This window comes from Peromyscus maniculatus, chromosome 21, assembly GCF_049852395.1.
Source record: "Peromyscus maniculatus bairdii isolate BWxNUB_F1_BW_parent chromosome 21, HU_Pman_BW_mat_3.1, whole genome shotgun sequence".
Classification (NCBI taxonomy): domain Eukaryota; kingdom Metazoa; phylum Chordata; class Mammalia; order Rodentia; family Cricetidae; genus Peromyscus; species Peromyscus maniculatus.
In genome coordinates, this window is record NC_134872.1 from 69,819,731 (window position 1) to 69,839,358 (window position 19,628).

Consider the following 19,628-nt stretch of genomic DNA (forward strand, 5'->3'; position numbering starts at 1 on the left):
ACTACAATAAATAAATCTTTAAAAACTTAAAAATTAGGAACTCTAAAGAGAAACAATATTCTCATTGACTATACAAGTGTTGTAAATGTAAGTAGGCTAAATAAAAATTTAGAGAAAACTGCTTGGATCAAATATAACCGAGTTACAATCTTTTATACTTTAAGTACCTGAGATCAAATAAAGTCATGAGATGCTATCAATAATTGAGTAAAGAACACAGACTGTTAATCTCACCCTAAAACAGAAATGGATAATAAAATGTCTAAAAGCCATTCCTCATGAGAACTGAGGTGCATGTGGCCACAGTAGCATTTTTATGACTGGCTGAATTATCCTGCAACAGCTTCGTGGCTGATCTGCCTCATTCAAGGTTAAAGCAGCCTGGGTAGTCATGTGCAGTGTAAGAATGTAAGTAGAACAACATTTTGTAAAGAAATACATATATTCTGAAATCTTTAAGATAGTCCGTACATTATGACAAAGTAATTCTGCTTCTGAAAGACTATTCTAATGAAATAACCTAAAATACAGATAAAGGCAAAGGTTTACATAAGATGAAATGACTAAGCTGACGCCATCCTGTCCTGACTTTATTTTGTGTCTGTCTGGATACCTCTCAGCCCTCTAACCCTCAACAGCCACATCCACCTTGGCAATGCTTTTGGGAATGTCTGTGACCCTGGCCATGGTTCAGCCATATTAACCAAAATAAATGATGTGTATGCAAGCTTAAATATAAAACCAAAATAACTAAGATGACGCATAAATCAAAAATAATTGTCATGGAGTGTGTGGATAATATGGCTGAGCTTTGCAAGAAAATAGGTGCTACTAGGCAACTCCAAAGCCCTCATTGCTATGACCCCACCTTGAGCACTGATGTACTGTGGGTTTTGTCTTTAAAAATACTGTACCCCTGAGCTTGGGCACCAAGAGACATTTTGGAGGCATAACTCCACTCTTAGTTTGGCCATTAATAGGACTCATATACTTTTAATTGGCTTAACCAGCACAGTGTCATTAACTATCTCATGTGGATCATTTCAATGACATTACTGCAGGCAAAAAAGAACTAGAGATGGCCTAAATATCTTCAATATCAATAATGACAAATATACTATAATTACAACTGTAAAAGAAAACTTTAATGCAATCACTAAGAATGATGTTTTTAGAATGACTTCAATAAAGTGATAATTCTCATGTCTGGTAAATGGGAAAAAGTAAATTCAATAAAGCCATTGTTTCAAAACTGCATTTTTAAAGAGCATAAAAGGAAGAAATATTATTTGTGAATAGTAATAACAGATTTCTTCCTTTGCCTATTGTTTGTTTTATAAATATTGAAGTTATGTTATTTTTATATTTAGAAACAAACCTCATCCACTCATCAATTCCAAATAAAAGTATACCTTAGCTTTGTGCTTAAGTAAAAAGCACATTAATTTTATATTTTTCCATAAGTTGGTCACCTGTACTCAGCTTAGTTTAAATGTAACAAACAGTTTCTACATTTTTGTTGAATGAAACGAACTGGCTCAGCACTCGAGAACCAAGGATAGCAAGTATTCAAGTTGATTAACAGAATTCAAGCAAATAAAAACCGGTAATTGGTTTAACACTGACAAGTCTGTTACCTGAGGTGGTTGAGCAGAGGCTGCAGCCGCTCATCGGACTGCACGGCAGGCAAGGACCTGGCTGTCAGCTGAAACAGAGGAGAGAGTCAGAAATGTGGCAAGGGCTGCACCGTAAGCAAAGGGGAGCTGGGGGGAAACCAGGCAGGCGGTCACAGACACAGGGGGCACTTCTGTCCTTAACTCAAGGGGTTAGTCCTTCACCAGGATTAAATAACTACATGTCTCCAGCACTCAGGAGGCGGAGGCAGGTGATGGAGGGCTCAAGGCCAGTCCTTACTACCCAGAGAGAGCCCATCTTAGAAAACAAAGCTAACGACAGCTTTGAGGACACAGAATACGTTACTGAGCTTTGCATGGAGAGAAAGCCAAGAGCCCGGTCTGAGTCTGTGCAAAGGCCTCTGCTCACAAGCACATTATCTCTGTAAATAAACTGGAAAAAGTTCTAACATTAAAATGTATAAAACCTAATTTTACAGTATGATTCTAAGATAATGATGCCATTAAAGAGGGGGACTTTCACTTATGGCCAAGCAATCATGAAACTGGAATACACACCAACTCTCCCTCATAACTTCCTTAATTTTAACAACCAAGTACATCTTCTAAGACTCAAAAACAACTAAGAGTATTTAATACTAAAATGTGACCTCAAATTAATCTAGGAGACCAAAACTGAAAGGCAAACTCTACTAAAAAGAACTCATCTGACAATTCACAGAAGGGAATCTTAGGAAAAGTAACGGACTAAAGACATCCTTTGGTACTATGCAGAGTATCCTCACTCCATTGTTTTCATATTAGACTTCCTGAAAACAGAAAACAATTTATCAAACCAACTTTTATACTGTATGAATAACAGCTATAATTGAAAATATTAAAATACTCTAATGTGCCGGGCGGTGGTGGCGCACGCCTTTAATCCCAGCACTCGGGAGGCAGAGCCAGGCGGATCTCTGTGAGTTCGAGGCCAACCTGGGCTACCAAGTGAGCTCCAGGACAGGCGCAAAGCTACACAAGAGAAACCCTGTCTCGAAAAACCAAAAAAAAAAAAATACTCTAATGTAAGTTTTAGAGCTGGGCTGTAACTCAGTGGCAGAATAAGTCCAAAAAAGAAAAGACCAAAACACTGTATGGCAGCATTTAATTAAACAATGTCTAATAATGAATAGCAAGCATTCTGAGTTTCACATAAGTCAACAATCAACAGCTATTAAATTAAAATACAATACTGTGACACAATAATACGCTACAATTTTAGCACAAAAAGATTTTTAGTATTCATGAAAAAATGTTGCCTAGTATGTCATCACCAGAAAAGTGATCAAACTTTATAAGCAAACCTTTAGCACATCCTATCATAGAATCTTTAATGTCAAATCCCTCTACAAAATACCACTTTCATTGTTAAAGAGATGTCATGTCTCAGATCCTAAGCTATTCTCTAAAACTGATACTTTAAAAGCCAATTTTCTAAGAACAGAGCAGACAGGCTGGACTTTCCCAAGCACTTGCAATTTCCATAGCGTGCTTCCTAATTAAACCATCTTTTCTAAATGAAAACAGACAGACCCCTCTCCACCACACCACATTTCCTGGACAGCTGTTCACTCCAAATGAGGGAATTCCTCAAATAGTCCTTCATCTCAATTCCATCCTCCACTTGCTTTTCCCTGAACTATTAATGCATTCCATTCACTACTGTATCTGCCTCCTATTTTGCTTTTCTCCTAATTTATCCCACACTAAAAGATTGAGGTTTTTAAATTAAGAGTTAATTTCTTCTCTAACTAAAACCTGCCAAGAATTCTCTTAGGCTTTCAGGTTAAAGTTATTGCAATGATCTTACACTCGAAATTTTATAAAACTTTCATTGGGGCCACAGTAGTGAAACACTCAACCAAAAGTGAGAGACACCAACTCTAGTTCCAACCTGCTACACAAGATACACCAAAGAGTCCCAGGTAGAAAGTTGTCACGGCTAGGTGTCTAGAACAGAGCAATTCGATTTTGAGCTTCTCTACCAGGAACTTAATTAACTGTCATGGCGAAGCTGGGCTGTCATCTTGAAGCTATCTGAGAAGAAGGACCCTCAGCTGAAGAACTGTCTCCATCCAACAGACCTATGGGCATGCCTGAGGGGCATTTTCTTGACTGCTACTGTGGCGCTGGTAGTATAAGAAAGGTAGCACAACATAACATGAGCCAGAGGGAGCAAGCCAGTAAGCAGATTCTTCCACCGCCTCTGCTCCAGTTTCTGCGTCTGGGTTCCTGTTCTGAGTTCCTGCTCTGATTGACTGTAAGTTATAATATGAAATAAACCTTTTCCTCCCCAAGTTGCTTTTGGCCATGCAGTAAGAGAAAGCAAACTTGGACAAATATCTACCAAGAATGATTTCTAAACTGGAGATGGGGGTCAAAATGTTTTCCAAAGGCTATCCTTTACAACTTGTAAAAACATTTAGCACTTTCAAAAACAGTGCATGGTTTTGGGTTAAGGAGGGGTGGTAATGAACCTATCCCCAAACTGGCGGTAGACCCATGCACTGACTTCAAGTGACTACTGAAGCTGTCATTAAGGGACTGCCAGCTTCAGAGACGCTCTTTCTTCAAACTTCTAAAGTACTATGCTGGCTTCTTTCCCCCATCCCACCATGAGGCTGCCACAGCCCTAGCAACAATAACTAACAGATGTGTAACAGAGCTAGCTACCGAATGATGACACGATCATGCAACTCACTCTATTAGCTGATGAAAAAGAAAAGTATATCTCTATCTGCTCTTGATAGGTAAAGGCTTTCAAATCCCTGCTTTCATGAAAATCAAAACTAAATGACAGTGATCAGCCCTCCCAGAAGGCAATATCCTATCAGACCAAAATTTTTATTAGACAGTTTAAACATTTTCTCTACAAGTTAAAGTGAATAGCAAGCTAGTAAATTTTATTTACAAAATTTGGTGGGTTTTTTTTTTTTTATAGAAAACAAAAAAAATGCTCTGTATGAATCCCAAAACTATGCCTCCTTCAAAGGATTCATTGTTGGGGGATATCTGATCACACTGTGAACCCCAAGTCAGCATTTGAGGTAATTAAATAAAGTTAACCTTGGGTCAGAAGGCTGAGAGGGCAACTAGTTGACAGAAAGTAATCAGAGACCATCAGAGGGCATCTGGAAGAGACAGAGAGACAAACCAGAAGTAGTAGGGAGGAGTTTGGAATGGTGAAGCTTTTTGTGGTTTGGCAAGCATGCCAAGGGACTAATTTTCCTCCCCTTTGGCTTTTTTGCGACAGGGTCTCCATATGTAGCCCTGGGTGGCTTAAAACTGGCTCTATAGATCAGATTGGTCTCAAACTTGAGGCAACCCTCCTGGCTTCATCTCCAGAATGCTAATATTACAGGAATGCGCCATTACAACTGGACTCAGTGATGCTTAGATAAATTTTGCTTTAAAGACTGATACTGGGCTGGAGAGAGGGCTCAGCAGTTGCACCTACTGCTTGCTCCGCAAAGGATATGAGTCTGGTTCCCAACACCCACAACAGGACAACCACCTGTAACTCCAGTTCCAGGAGCTCATGTATCTGTAGCCTCTGTGGGCACCTGCACTCACATGTATATACCCACAAACAGACACATAATTTTAAAAATAATAAAAATGAATCTTTAAAGATTGGTATCATTGTGCAGATCTCTCGTAGAGCCATGTAAACACCCAAGATCTGGACACACAACACAAAACATTCTTCTCTGCCACACCATCAATCTTGACTCGTCCCCACGTGTCCTGTGAGGAATCAGGAGTGGTGCCTGATCCTGGGGTGCTCATGTGTCGCCTTACTCCCTCACGTCTCAAAATGGGGCCACAGTCTGCAAGCTTCCCTTCACCTCTGCAGTTCAGAGTTCAAGATAACCCAAGTGTCCCTTCTCGATATTTGGGATTTCACTCCAACACCACCTCCACACAGAGGCCTGCCCTGCTCAGCCCTGGAAAGCAGCACTGTCAACTGGTATTCTGTTTCCCACGGCATTCACTCTGTCTTTCATTCCCTTCAAAAAGTATACGCTCCATCATACAGGCATTAATCTCCTGCCATTGCTTTCCACCCGTGCTGAGGACGGGTGTGGGGGTCATGCAGGGGAGAGAAGGGACTCTTCCCTCTTAGACACTTCCAGGCAGTAGTTCAGAAAGTCGGCCCTAGGCAATGATCCTGTCAGCCTTGTACTCTAGCTTCATTAGTAAATGTAACTTACTACTCGGAGGGCCATATACATTTCCCCTTCCATTTCTAGCTCAATAAGACATCTAAAGTCCTTCTGTAAATACAGCAAGTGCTCCACAGAGGTGCTGGCTAGTCTTGTGTTAATCTGACACACAAACTAGAGTTATCTGAAAGGAGGGAAACTTGAGAAAATGCCTCCATAAGATCTGGCCGTAAGATCTGGCATTTTCTTAATTAGTGATTGGTAGGAAAGGGCCCAGCCCATTGTGGGTGGTGCCATCCCTGAGCTGGTGGTCTGGGTTTTATAAGACAGCGGGCTGAGCAAGTCATGGGAAGCAAACTAGTAAGCAGCACCCCTCCATGGCCTCTGCATCAGCTCCTGCCTCCAGATTCCTGCCCTGTTTGAGTTCCTGTCCTGACTCCCTGTGATGATGAACAGCAATATGGAAGTGTAAGCCAAATAAACCCTTCCTTCCCAACTTCCTTTTTGGTTTGGTCACAGTGTTTCAATCACAGCAATAGAAACCCTAGGTAAGACAAAGGAACTGTGGCTTTCAGGTTCAAAACTCAAATTATGGGTGTAGTATAAACTCATAAAACCTCAGTATGTGTTTATCTAAGTGCACAGAAATGTAAAATACATTATACACTATGGAGAAACTACCGTAGTTCTTTCCTTTTACTCCCTGGTTTGGACTGAGGGGGATTTTGGTCACTAGATAATTGCTACAGATAAAAGAGAACTATCAAATGAAGACATATTTTTTTAGACATTATTAAAAGTGTAAAGTCTTTCTAAATGAATAAAAACAAATTTTAAAACACCTGGGTATTGCCGGGCGTTGGTGGCGCACGCCTTTAATCCCAGCACTCGGGAGGCAGAGCCAGACGGATCTCTGTGATTTCGAGGCCAGCCTGGGCTACCAAGTGAGCTCCAGGAAAGGCGCAAAGCTACACAGAGAAACCCTGTCTCGAAAAAAAAAAAAAAAAAAACAACACCTGGGTATGGCTCGGAGGTTAGAGTAGTTGCTGTTCCTCCAGAGGACCTGAGTTTATTTCCCAGAACCTAAACCAGGTGGCTCACAGCCACCTATGACTCCAACTCCAGGGAATCCAATGCCCTCTCCCCACCCCCTTAGGCACCTGAACTCAAGTGTGTAAGCCCCACCCATCAACACACCCATGTACATAGAGGTTTAAAAAATACAGTGAATAAGAAAATCTGACAAGACTGAGACAACTTGAAAGCATGTCAGACAGTAAGAGTCGGTGCAAACAGCACCTCTGAAATAAGGTCAGTTAGGTTAAAGTAAAGAAACGGGCTTTGCATGGGAACCAGCAGTGCCCGACTTAAAGTGTATATTTAAACATCTCCGAGGATGTGATTGGTGTGCTTTCTCCTACACAATAACTTTTTGAAGGAAATCCAAAATGTTTGTCTCAGAACAACCCTACCCCAAAGGACACTGAACTGGATGGAAACTGAAATGTAAATAGTAATTAGAGGATTAATTTACTCAAGGATTGGAAACCTTGGATAGAAAGCATGCTTGGCACACGTGTCTTTTAGACCATGTGGGGCATGGCAGCACACACCTCTAATCTCAGCACTGGGGAGGGGGAGGCAGGAGGATTGAGAGTTCTGCCCACCTTGACCTCCAGAGTGAGACCCTGACACCTCCCCTCCCTGTTGAAAACAGAAAACTCACAGCGACAGAAAACACAGAATAATATGTAAGTGTTCCTTCCACTGAGATACAATCTCTTCAATATAGCTCAAAATAGAGGTTGGTCAGCACAGAAAGAATTAAGCAATAGCAGGTTTTTAAATTCTTTTGTGCAATTTGATATTTATCTAGGAAAAGGGAAAGGAAAGGGCACAAATCACTAGAGAAGTTTTCTAAGTGACATTCTCTCCCTTTCCTCAATCCTGAGAACACTCCAAAGCAATGACAGTCTATTAACTTTGGGTGTCTCCTGGAGGTGAGTTCTGCACACATCTGTGTTTGAAACACTTAGGGCAAGGCAGGACAGGTGTCTTTCCAGTAGAGAAAGGAACTGAGCAGGGCAAGCTTAAACAGCAACAAGGAGAGCAAGTAAGAGTGTGGCACCTACAGGGACTCAAGACAAACAATCGAACTGTGGCTGAGACACTGTGGAAGAAGGAAGAATGTGAACATGGGAAAACGAAGCAAGTGTGTACCACAGAACTCGGTGACTAAGGACGTGGAGGACACCAGGAAAGTGGGCAGGCAGGTAAAACAGTGGCTAGATTGCCTTTTAGAGCTGGCCTGGTGGCCCACACTTAATCACAGCACTTGGGAGCTTGACGCAGGAAGGTCAGGAGTTTACGGCCAGTCTGGCATACATGATAGCCTGTCTCAAAATAGTCAATTAAACAAACAAAAGAGCTGAATTCAGAATAAAAAAATTTTTAATTAAGATTAAAATTAATTAAAATTTAAAAAAATCTAAGGCACTGATTAGATGATTCAGCATTTAAGAACACTGGCTGCTCTTTGCCTGGGATCCAGGTTCAGTTTCCAGCACCTACATGGTGGCTCACAACCCTCTATAACACCAGTTCTGGGAGTCTGGGCACCCTCTTCTGGCCTCCATAGGCACTACATGTATGTGATAAACACACACACACACACACACACACACACACACACACACACACACACACAGGCAAAATAGTCATAAACATAAAATAAGTATTTAAAAGTATCTTGGAGACAACCAAATATAGCATAGACCCACAGTCCAGTGAAGGTTATGGGGCTAAAGACTTAGATGTAAATCTCACCGGCAAGTACACAGCACTAGAGGCTATGGACTGCCTGATCCCCCCAGACCAGAGATGGAGCAGGGATGTAAAACAGTAGTTTACAACGGTCACTCATTACCTAGGAATAGTTCCTTCGTGACTAAGATCACTATAACCAATAACACATTGACAAGAGAAAAGTGTGAGTTTATTTTTAATGTAAATTTTCTATAAAATGAGAGGCTTCATGGGTAGCTGTCCAGAAATACAACTGGAAGAGAAGGAGAATTACAATGGAAATGACTGAGGGAGAGGCTTAGTAACATAGACTTGTAGATTCTTCACTGTGTCCCTGGGTCTTCAGAGATACATTCCTTTTCTACAGGAGAGTGGGGGGCGGGGTTGATAGTGTTATGGCCTGCTTGGGGGGGGAGGGGACGACGGATGGACAGCAGGTCACCTTCTTCCCTCTGTTTCCCCAATGCCAAGGTAGCACGTTTTGGAGTAGAATGTCCTAAAGCCCATCTGCTCCAACCATATACAGGAAATAGTGCTGATTTATTACTAATACCTGCTCTGGATGTGGAATGGGAGATTAGAGATCTGATATCCTTAGTTGAATAATAAAGGAAATGAATCTTTTGCTCCAGTGGATTTAAAAGTTTATAACACAAGTGAAAAGCAATCACACCTGGTAGAGGGAACGTGAAAGCAGCACTCACTCCCAGCACACTTTTTTTTTTTTTTTAAGGGAGAGGAGGCTGAATCTGAGTGAGTGAATTCTACTTTGCAGGAAAAACACTCTGGGTAAAGCACTTCACCTGCAACACTGACGCTCGCCGCTGCTCTTGAGAGGACTTTGTGTCAGCCAGCACCGGCTGCTCTTGAAAGGACCCAGGTTCGGTTCCCGACACCCACATGGAAGCTCACAACTGTCTGTAACTTGAGTTCCAGAAGATCCAACACCCTCTTCTTGCCTCTGAGGATGCCGGGCATGCACATGGTACAATTACATACATGCAGGTACTCACCTACTCGTGAAAATCAAATCTTTTCTCAAGACAACTGTCAAGGGGCCCACAGGGAGCCTGTCAAAAGAACGTATTTCTCACGCTTTTCAAAAGATAAGCATGCAAAGAGGGAACATGAATAAATGAGGCGCAAACACACAGTCAAATCTAGTAAGTGGGTCTTAAAGAGACAACAGGCACTTTAAACCAAAGGTGGCTCAATCAGCGGAAAATGAAGAACACGGCGGCCCATTTTAAAATAATAAATCCCTCCTCCCTGAACTGCTCGCCTAACACTGGCTAAATTAAAACCCATAAAAATGACAGGAAAACGTAGCTCACTTGGAAATATTGCTCAGTTTTGTTCTCTGGTGCCTTTACCCTCTACCAGTCAAAACTCCAGAGAGATGGAAACACCTATCAAAGGAGTACCCAGACAGAAATCTGGGGTGGATGGTGCAAAGTCAAGCACTGTGTGCCATTTAACATTGTCTACTCAAATAAGCAGAACAGTACTCTGCACCACTGAAACAGGACAGAGGCATTGGAGCATCTTTACAAATGATAAAAAGAATCAAGTTTAAATTTTTAACTAAGGAAATATTTTAACTTATCAAAATATCGTCACATGTTCTTTAATTCACAGATCTGGAATGACTCTCTACATCCTGTTATTTCCTAAGAGTACCAACTAAAAATGTTTTCTACTAAATTAAAGATGCATGGATTATGCTTTACATTGATCTTAAAAGACAAACGATTCATTGTTCATTTTCCGAAACCGAAAGGCAACAATTTTCCAAACAGCTCTCACAGTAACAAGGAAGATGCAGGGCTAGAAAAGACACGCTGTTCAACAGAGCTATTGTTTTTATTACTGGGACCAAAGCAGATGTCAAAGAAAATTAACTTTTACAAGCAGCTGCTCTTTTAACTTCATTGATTTTAACAAGAGCAAATCCTGTGTCCTTCTGAACTACATTCTCTTCTAACAGCAATGGATCCCAATTACAGAGCCCACAATGTGAACTTCCATGTTCTATTTCTACTTTCTTCTGTAGCCAAGTTTGTTCTCCCATCTCAGACTCTCCCTTGGCAGGTCAGACTGCTCCTTATAATCAGGACACCTAGTACTCGAACGCCCACAGAATTTACTGGTTTTCACAGTGCTTGTGAACAGGTTATCTCATGGATCAGCACACCAGAGGCAGCTTATCAGTCTGCAGCAGCACCTGGGAATTTCCCTATCTGCTGGTCACCAACATGATTTTCAATACCAAGGCTCCCAAACTGGCAAATGACCTTGCTGAGCAAAAGGGATTCCATCTGGGTTCTAAACATGCCAATAGTTGAACTTCCAAAGAAGAGTAAGCACTATAGAGGTAACAAGATGTTTCCAGTTCAGGGGGCCTGGATGATACACACAGACTGAGCGAAGTAAGCCTAGGACCCATGCAAGCAGCTATTCCAGCTCTCGGTTTTGATCATGGGGCCTAGCGTGAGAAGAAAATGGGTATCAGGGGCTACCCTGAGCACCACAGCCTGTTGTTATCATTTATAAACTATAAAACAAGTGCTTGTATAGGAAGAGAAAGGATAGGAGAGGTACATGGAGAGGGCACACATGAGTCATGCACTCTTCCCCCATAGAACTCTTTCAACTTTGAGAGTAACTTCATAATTTAGGCTCAAAATTCTTAAGCTACAGCAAGCAGTTTCTCCACTGCTGAACTTCTGCTGAACTCGGATGCTCTCTTTCTGCCTCTTCCCTCTCCTCCTTTCTTTCTAGTTGGGGAGTAAGCCCAGGGCCTGGTACTTGCTGGGCAGTACCCAACCGCTAAGCTCACAATTAGTCTCACCACCAGACTCCTCAAGAACAAAAGAAGAATCTGGCACATGAAATCCAGAATGTCCCAATCTTCCTACCAACAACCAAGAGGCTGAGCTGTCCACTTTCTGGTGGCCTAAAAGACTCTTCTTACGGAACAAGGACAGAACCACACAAGTACCCTCACTGTTTTTCCATATGTAGGACACTCCCCAAGAAGGCAGTGTCTCAAACTGGTCCACCAAAGGTCATTGAACTTCTTAGTAGTCAAATCACCATCTGTCTCAGCGGTAGGACACTTGCCAGCATCTACAAGGCCCTGGGTTCAAGCCCCAGCAAAGCCAAACAAAAACAACAACCTTGCTTGAGTCTACTGCCGCAATCTTTATACAGATAAACATTGCTGGGGAAACAGTGCCACCATGACAGCTTTGGTGACTTAGTCTCTTGTAGATTTTAAAAATCTTAATACTTTAAAAAAAAAAATAACATTTTTGGTTGTGAGCCTAGCCTTTAACGGCTGAGCCATCTCTCCAGCAGGTGGATCTCTGTGAGTTCGAGGCCAGCCTGGTCTCCAAAGTGAGTTCCAAGAAAGATGCAAAGCTACACAGAGAAACCCTGTCTCGAAAAAAAAAAAAAAAAAAAACATATTTTCACTTTCTATAGGCTCCTACCAAAGAAGTCCCTGGTGATACAATTGGGATGGAGAGTTGGCAGAGATGACTCTGGGTCTGGGTATTCATCACAACTACTAAGAGATAAAGCTAACATTTGTTTCAACCAAAAAATTTTGTATTCAAAGACATTACAAACCATTTAAGCTTTTAGATGTTGTCTCATGTAATAAATTGTGAAACAATAACTAAAGAAACTAAAATTCATTATTATATTTTCATTCATCATCTCCTTTTAAAGTATCCGTACCATACTAACCTAAATATAAATTTGTTATTTCTTACTTCATACTAAAAAAAAAATAAAAAAATAAATAAAAAAAAAATGTCCTTCCTGAGTTTTGCAGAGCTAAACTGTTCCTCAAGAATATTAACCTAAATTGCATTAGATGGAAGTTACTCAAAAAGCTTCCTAAATAATCACACAGGCTGTACTCAGTGCACTAGAGATGCCCACTACAGACTTCTGGAGAACAGTGGCCTTCATAGCGCATGTCCTTCATCTTCTCTGAGTGCAGTTCCTTAAGTCCTGCTGGATCTCTAGCCTGTCCAAAGAGTCGGTCTAAGTTCCCACTGAATTGGCATGCCTCCATGCTGTGTACTGTGCTTGTAATGTTGAACCCTGTTCTGCCCTGTACTTAACATGCTCTAGATTAAGTAATCTAAAATTAACACCAAAGGACCCACCATTATATTTAATTACAGAAGTGAAGAGACAGAGAAGAGATATGCATGCGTAAATGCATGCTTTAACTTTTATTTACTTACTTATTTTTACAATAAGTAAATAAATAGATAGATGAATGAATGAATGAATGAATGAATGAATAAATAAATAAATAAATAAATAAATAAATAAATAAATAAATAAATAAATAAATAAATGTAAAACCTCATTTCCCACTAACTTGGATTTCCACTAACACTTGGAAGTGGAGACAGGGCAATGGAGAAGAAAGCCAAGTTGGTGGGTAAGATTTGTATGAATGCCTTGGAAACAGGCATTCAATAAAGCAAAGTCCTTAGACATGCAACTGAAGTACTGGGGAGTCTGAGGGTGATTGAAAACAGAGGGGTTCCCATTTCCCCTGCAGCTAACACCTTAACCACTGTTTCCAATGTGCAATTCAGGTCACTTGAACAAAGCCCTGGCCCTCGTGCTCAGGGATGCTGCTGGGAGGACTCACTTCCTCAGCACTCCAGCTGCTTCCCTTGCTTTCTCCTCCGGCTCAGAGAGCACCTCCTTAATGAGACCTTGCCTTTGCAGATGGAGGAAGGCTTTGAGTGTAAACAGAGCCCTGTGTGCCTGCACATCTCACTCACAGCTTGTTCCTCTATCCAGACAGAATCAGATATTGCCAGGCAGTCTAGCACCATCCATGTGCTTCTTCTGGTTCAGTGAAAGATGAATCGCCTCAAAAATAGTTAGAGATTAATAGAGAAAAGACGACCAACATCGATGTCCAGCATACACGTACACATGCACACACACACACACACACACACACACACACACACACACACACACACTGACACACGTGTGTATACAATACACACATGCCAAGGTCAACATATACACACAAATGAAGATAGAAAAGTATACTGTACTCTGTTGAAGATAAAACGCCATCTAGACTTTTCAATCCTATGTTATTATGTACCATTAAATAAGACTTTCAAAAAGGCCTTATTTCATTACACATTTAGAGGTAACATCTTTTGATATGACTGAAAAAAATATGAATAAACTGCATATTTTGAATGTTTCAACAAACACATAAGGATTGAAAAAAATCTCTTCCCTGTTTTCTTCATCTTTTTATATTAAAGTAAGATTTTAAGATTGATTTCAGTTTTCACATTCTACAATAATGAATAGATTTTTTATCAAACTTAAAAATCTTAGTTTCCGAGTAATGACATAATATTCAAAAAGATTCACATTTTGAAGGAGCAACCTGAAACATGCAGTTTTCCATTTCTAAACTCCAGAATGTGTGCAGTGACATGGAACTCTTCAGTAACACATACCCAAGCTTCTGAACTTATTGTATTGACACTAATACAATAATCAGCTCAATGCCAGTGTAAGCAATTTAGTAAATCAAAATGGCACACAAAATTCCATTTTCAGAGAAAGTAGCTATCTTTTTCTTATCTCATTTTCAGGTTATGACCCTTTCCTATTTTATGTCTAATAATATATAAATTCCATGGTAGATGCGAGGAGGAATGTTAGTCTGAAAAGGTTTTTTAAAAGAATCCTTACCTGCTAGTTTAAGCATTACAAAATAATAATAATAATAATAATAATAATAATAATAATATGGCTATTATGAGAATGTACTTACTATTCTAATAACCCAAATTAGTGACTTCCTTCTTAATGGTGGAATGGAGCAGAATTTGGACATTCCTGGTGGCAACATAGGCGTGAATTCTGGACCTCAGTGACATATTCTAGCAGCACTTACCCATCCACCCACAGTTTAAAATCAAGAAATGGGGATGAAGTAAACAAAATGCCTTGAGAATAAACATTTTGTTACATCATATTTGTAAAACTTCTGATACCAAAACAGCTAGTTGAGACTTTAAAAGACCTTGACACCTATTTGACTGATTACTTTCCAAAGATATTATTTCATACTTTCTAGCACAAGAGATTTGATGGTGTTTGATGGATAGCCAGACAAGCAAAGGACAAGTCAGAGCAATTGCCATCCTTTATAGCTGGCATTTCCATGTTTTATTATATATTTTCAGAAAAGAGAAAAATGGAAAAAAATCCATAGGCAATGTTAGTTCCAAGATATCCTACCATACACAGAAAGCTTCAAAATTTATATTTGGAAGCACTCACTACCCCGAAGTTCACCTTATTACAACTATGGAAAATACCTGCATCACACATTCTTTACATTCTGCTTCCTCCAATAACAATTTGTGAACAAATGAGACACAAGACCCCCTGCACGAAAAGCACAATACTAACTATTCAAGTTTGCTTTCTGTCGCTATGACAAACACCATGACTGAAAGCAAGTTGGGGGAGGAAAGGGTTTTCTTAAACTTCCAGGTCACAGCCCATCACTGAAGCAAGTGCGGGCAGGAGTTCAAGCAGGAATGGAAGCGGAAACCATGGAGGAAAGCTGCATGCTTGCTGACTCCTTCTTCACTTGCTTGCTTGTTTCTCCCTCCCTATGCCCCAAGACAAGGTTTCTCTGTTTAACAGCCTAGCTGTCCAGAACTCACTTTGTAGGCCAGGCTGGCGCAAAGTCACAGAGATGCGCCTGCCTCTGTCTCCCAAGTGCCGGGATGCACCACCACACCTTGCTTCAACTAGCTTTCTTATCCAACTCAAGACCACGTGCTTGGGATAGTAAGGACTACAGTGTGCTAGGAACAATTATCAATCAAGGCAATGTCCCGTAGACATGTCCACAGAGTGACCTAGGAAACTCCTTCAGATGACTCTAGGCTGTATGCACTAGACAGACGAAGGTAGCTAGGATACTGACTATAAAACTTGACTTTTCCTATTCCGCTATGTGTGCTCCTCAGTTTATGTATCTTAATCAAATATAAGAGAACATTAGCATAAAGTGGAATGTGCCCTACTAAGAAATTGCAATAACGTTGTCACATGAAATACCAAACACTTCACAAAATTTTAGAGTCATTTACCAAAAACATCTATTTGCCACCGAGCTATTTTTCATAGCTCAGTGTAGTAGCACATTACTTTAATCTCTGCATTTGGGAAGCAGTGGTATGTCTTTGAGTTAGAGGACAAAACTGTCTACATATCCAGTTCCAGGCAGTCGGGGCTACACAGTAAGACCCTGTCTCAAAAAACAAACCTATTTTAAAAAACAAAGATAGATAGATAGATAGATAGATAGATAGATAGATAGATAGATAGATAGATAGATAGATAGATAGATAGATAGATAATAGAGACAGACAGACAGATGATAGCATCATCCAAAAGTCAGCAGACATTTGTTATTAAAAACACACACTGTAAGCATACAGGCAGCAAAAGACTTAAGGAAACTGACATTTGCAGCAGCAGACTGTCTTTTCACTATGCTTTACCTAGAAGTCAGACAGCTGACTTTTTGGCGTGTACAAGGCAAGAATGTATACAACATTCACTAACATAAGCAAGAACAAACCTGCTGTGGGATGGTCTGTATGTCAAATTGCTCTGATTGGTCAATAAATAAAACACTGATTGGCCAGTGGCCAGGCAGGAAGTAGGTGGGACAAGGAGAGAGGAGAATTCTGGGAAGCGGAAGGCTGAGGCAGAGAGACACTGCCAGCCACCTCCATGACCAGCAGCATGTGAAGACGCTGGTAAGCCACCAGCCACGTGGCAAGGTATAGATTTATGGGAATGGATTAATTTAAGCTATAAGAACAGTTTGCAAGAAGCCTGCCACGGCCATATAGTTTGTAAGCAATATAAGTCTCTGTTTTTACTTGGTTGGATCTGAGCGGCTGTGGAACTGGTGGGTGACAAAGATTTGTCCTGACTGTGGGCAAGGCAGGAAAACTCTAGCTACACAAACCTGGAAGGGAAGGGGAGGCATTCAGTTCACTCTGAAATGCCCATCAGATATCCAGGCAGAACTACCTGGGCTCATGAAATAAAACCAAAATTCCAATTAGTATCAGAAAAGTCTGTAGACTTTTATGCTTTAGCATAAACTCTACACTGAGAGCTAGTATGATCCAATGACATTCTGCAGCCTCGGTGCTCCCTTATATTATCAGCATCAACTGACAAGTATCACTGGTTATCCAAGTCCAAAAGTCTGAATAAAATGGATGGTTTGAAAGCAACTGTTAAAAGTGGCCCAAGTATCATTTGCTTTAGCAAGGTACTAATGATGGATGAAGTATGTACTGGACACATGTGGCCACAAGTTCTTGAAACATATCCATCCAGTCATGTTAAGGTACAAAACATATACCTAATGTCAAAACTCTCACATAAAGACTGTAAAATACCTCAATGGCTTTGTACACTGGCATACTAAAATATTTACATATGGAGCTAATTAAAATATTTAAAATAACTTTATCCTTTAATTTTTTCATGTGGATAGTAGAAAAATATGGCCTGTGTTGTATTTCTATTAGACAGAGGATTCCTGAACCATCAATGAATATGACATCTGTCCACCATACAAGCAGAACATAAAAGGCAGGAGCATGAAGAAGTAAATTTAAAAAAAATAATCACTTGCAGGGTTGAAGATAGAGTCCAGTGGCAGAGAGCTTAGCACCATGGGTAAGAACATGGGTTCAGCCCCCACCAGAGTCCGGGAGGCTGCCAAAAACACCTGTGCTGTGTCCTATTTAAAAAAAAAAAAAAATCTATTTCACATATACAGATTTAAAAACACAACTCTAAAAAATGTGCTCCAAAGACAACATAACACACAAAGCCCCCAGAAGTATATTTCTTTTATGAAAATAATAGTAATTTCTAAATATTTATTTTAAAGCCATGTATCATGATCTACCACCCCATAGCTTTTTTTTCAGTTATAAAAGTTATAAAGAAAACATATAAATATACAGCCCTTGTTACATTGATAAATACTTAATCAGAATATGAACTTATGAGTTATGAAGTTCTATTATATACTATTTAGATGATTTGCTTCACCTCAATGTGCAAAATAACTGAGGACCCAGGATGAAAGGCTCTTTACCTGACTTGTGTTCCTTTGTGGATGGTCTTAGATTTTCTTGGTGCTGAGATTCTGAAATTTCACAATATCTTGCCATGGTGTGGGTCTTTTCACCCTTCCTGCATGGCATTTGGGGTCTTTCTATATGGTGCCACTGTTCTTTCTTTATCCTGAGAAATTCACCATCATCACTTCTGAGTATCCTCTCCTGCCCTGCAGATGTAGTCATTGGAGTGCTAGACTCTCCATGTCACTACCTCCATATTGATTTGCCTCCCGTACTTTTCTCTCACCTTGACGGTATGATATTCAATAATCCACTCTACCTATACCCATCTTAGTCATCTGATGCATTAAGTTCCTCACCTCAATACTATGTTTGCCATAGTTCATTTTCCCAATTTGTTCATTTTATAATGTCTTCCTTTATATCACTACTGTCCTTACTGCTGGGTAACTTATGCTTACTGTGTTGATTCCTCTGTCCTCATGACTCCATTCATGAGGTCTGGTACAGTAGTCTCTCCTTACACACAGAGAACATATCCCAAGACCTCTGGTGGATCTCTGAAGCTATGGATAATATCAAGCCCTACATATAACTACATGGTTACATTATATATATGTGTGTGTGTGTGTGTGTGTGTGTGTGTGTGTGTGTGTGTGTGTGTGTACATACACACATCTATGTTAAGGTTAATACATTAGATACAATAATAATTTTAGACTGTGGTTGATTACAAATAACTACATGGTTACAATATATATATACATACACACATCTATGTTACGGTTAGTACATTAGATACAATAATAATTTCAGACTGTGGTTGACTACACATAACTAAAACCCAGGATAAGGGAGTCCTACTGTATTGGTGTTTGTTTATTTGCTTTCAGCAGTGGCTAAACTTCACATTTCTATACCTTTGTGTGTTTATGATCTTCAAAGATATGACCTACTAGGTCTAGAAGTGTATATAAAAATGGCCCAAACACAAATCCTGGTGTCATCCCTCTGAGTGAATTTGAGAAAGATACAGGATGAGTCTTGACCAGTGAGCCTGCTGTCTGACACAAGATGTCCCCTATGGCAGGGCTAACTGTAAAGCCATATCAACCGCACTGGGAGAAGACAGTCTGTGGGGTGCCGTGTGCAAACACCTGCCCTCCGTAGCTGGTAGCTTATACCCATTTACATCAGCTCTTCACTTCAGCAAGTCTTTTATGTTGCCCTGACATGACCCTACAGACATCCATTTCTTTAGTAGCAGGGCAAGCAATTATTGTCTCAAGGATACTGGAGAAAACTCAAAATCAGAACTTAAAGGAAAAACAGCTTAGAAAATTTTGCCTCCACCCAGGTCATGCTATACTACAGGCTAAGACACCCACACAATCTCATCTATTCATTAATAGCCTGTCTTGGTCAGTGTTCTACTGCTGTGAAGAGACACCATGACCACAGCAACTCTTATAAAAGAAAGCATTTAATTAGGACTGGCTTATAGGTTCAGAGCTTTAGTCTATTCTTTTCATGGTGGGGACATGGCAGCACATAGGCAGGCATGGTGCTGAAGAAGTAGCTGGGAGTTCTACATCTGGATCCACAGAGAGCACAAGAGAAACTCTGGAACTGGCTTGGACTTTTGAAACCCCAAAGCCCATCTCTAGTAACACTCTTCCTCCAACAAGGCCACACCTCCTAATCCCTCCCAAGTAGTGCCATTCCCTGATGACCAAGCATTCATATAAATATATGGGAGCCTATGCAGGCCATTC

General features: G+C 40.4%; 1 protein-coding gene across 14 annotated transcripts in view; it reads right to left on the reverse strand.

Moving 5' to 3' along the window:
- Prim2 (DNA primase subunit 2) overlaps positions 1-19,628 on the reverse strand; it is a 306,703-nt gene that overhangs the window by 88,716 nt on the left and 198,359 nt on the right. For all 14 annotated transcript variants that reach the window (XM_076557989.1, XM_076557988.1, XM_076557977.1 and 11 more), the window contains one exon: positions 1,638-1,705. In XM_076557989.1, coding sequence (XP_076414104.1) covers positions 1,638-1,705 — 68 coding nt within the window. The remainder of the gene's footprint in view (positions 1-1,637; positions 1,706-19,628) is intronic.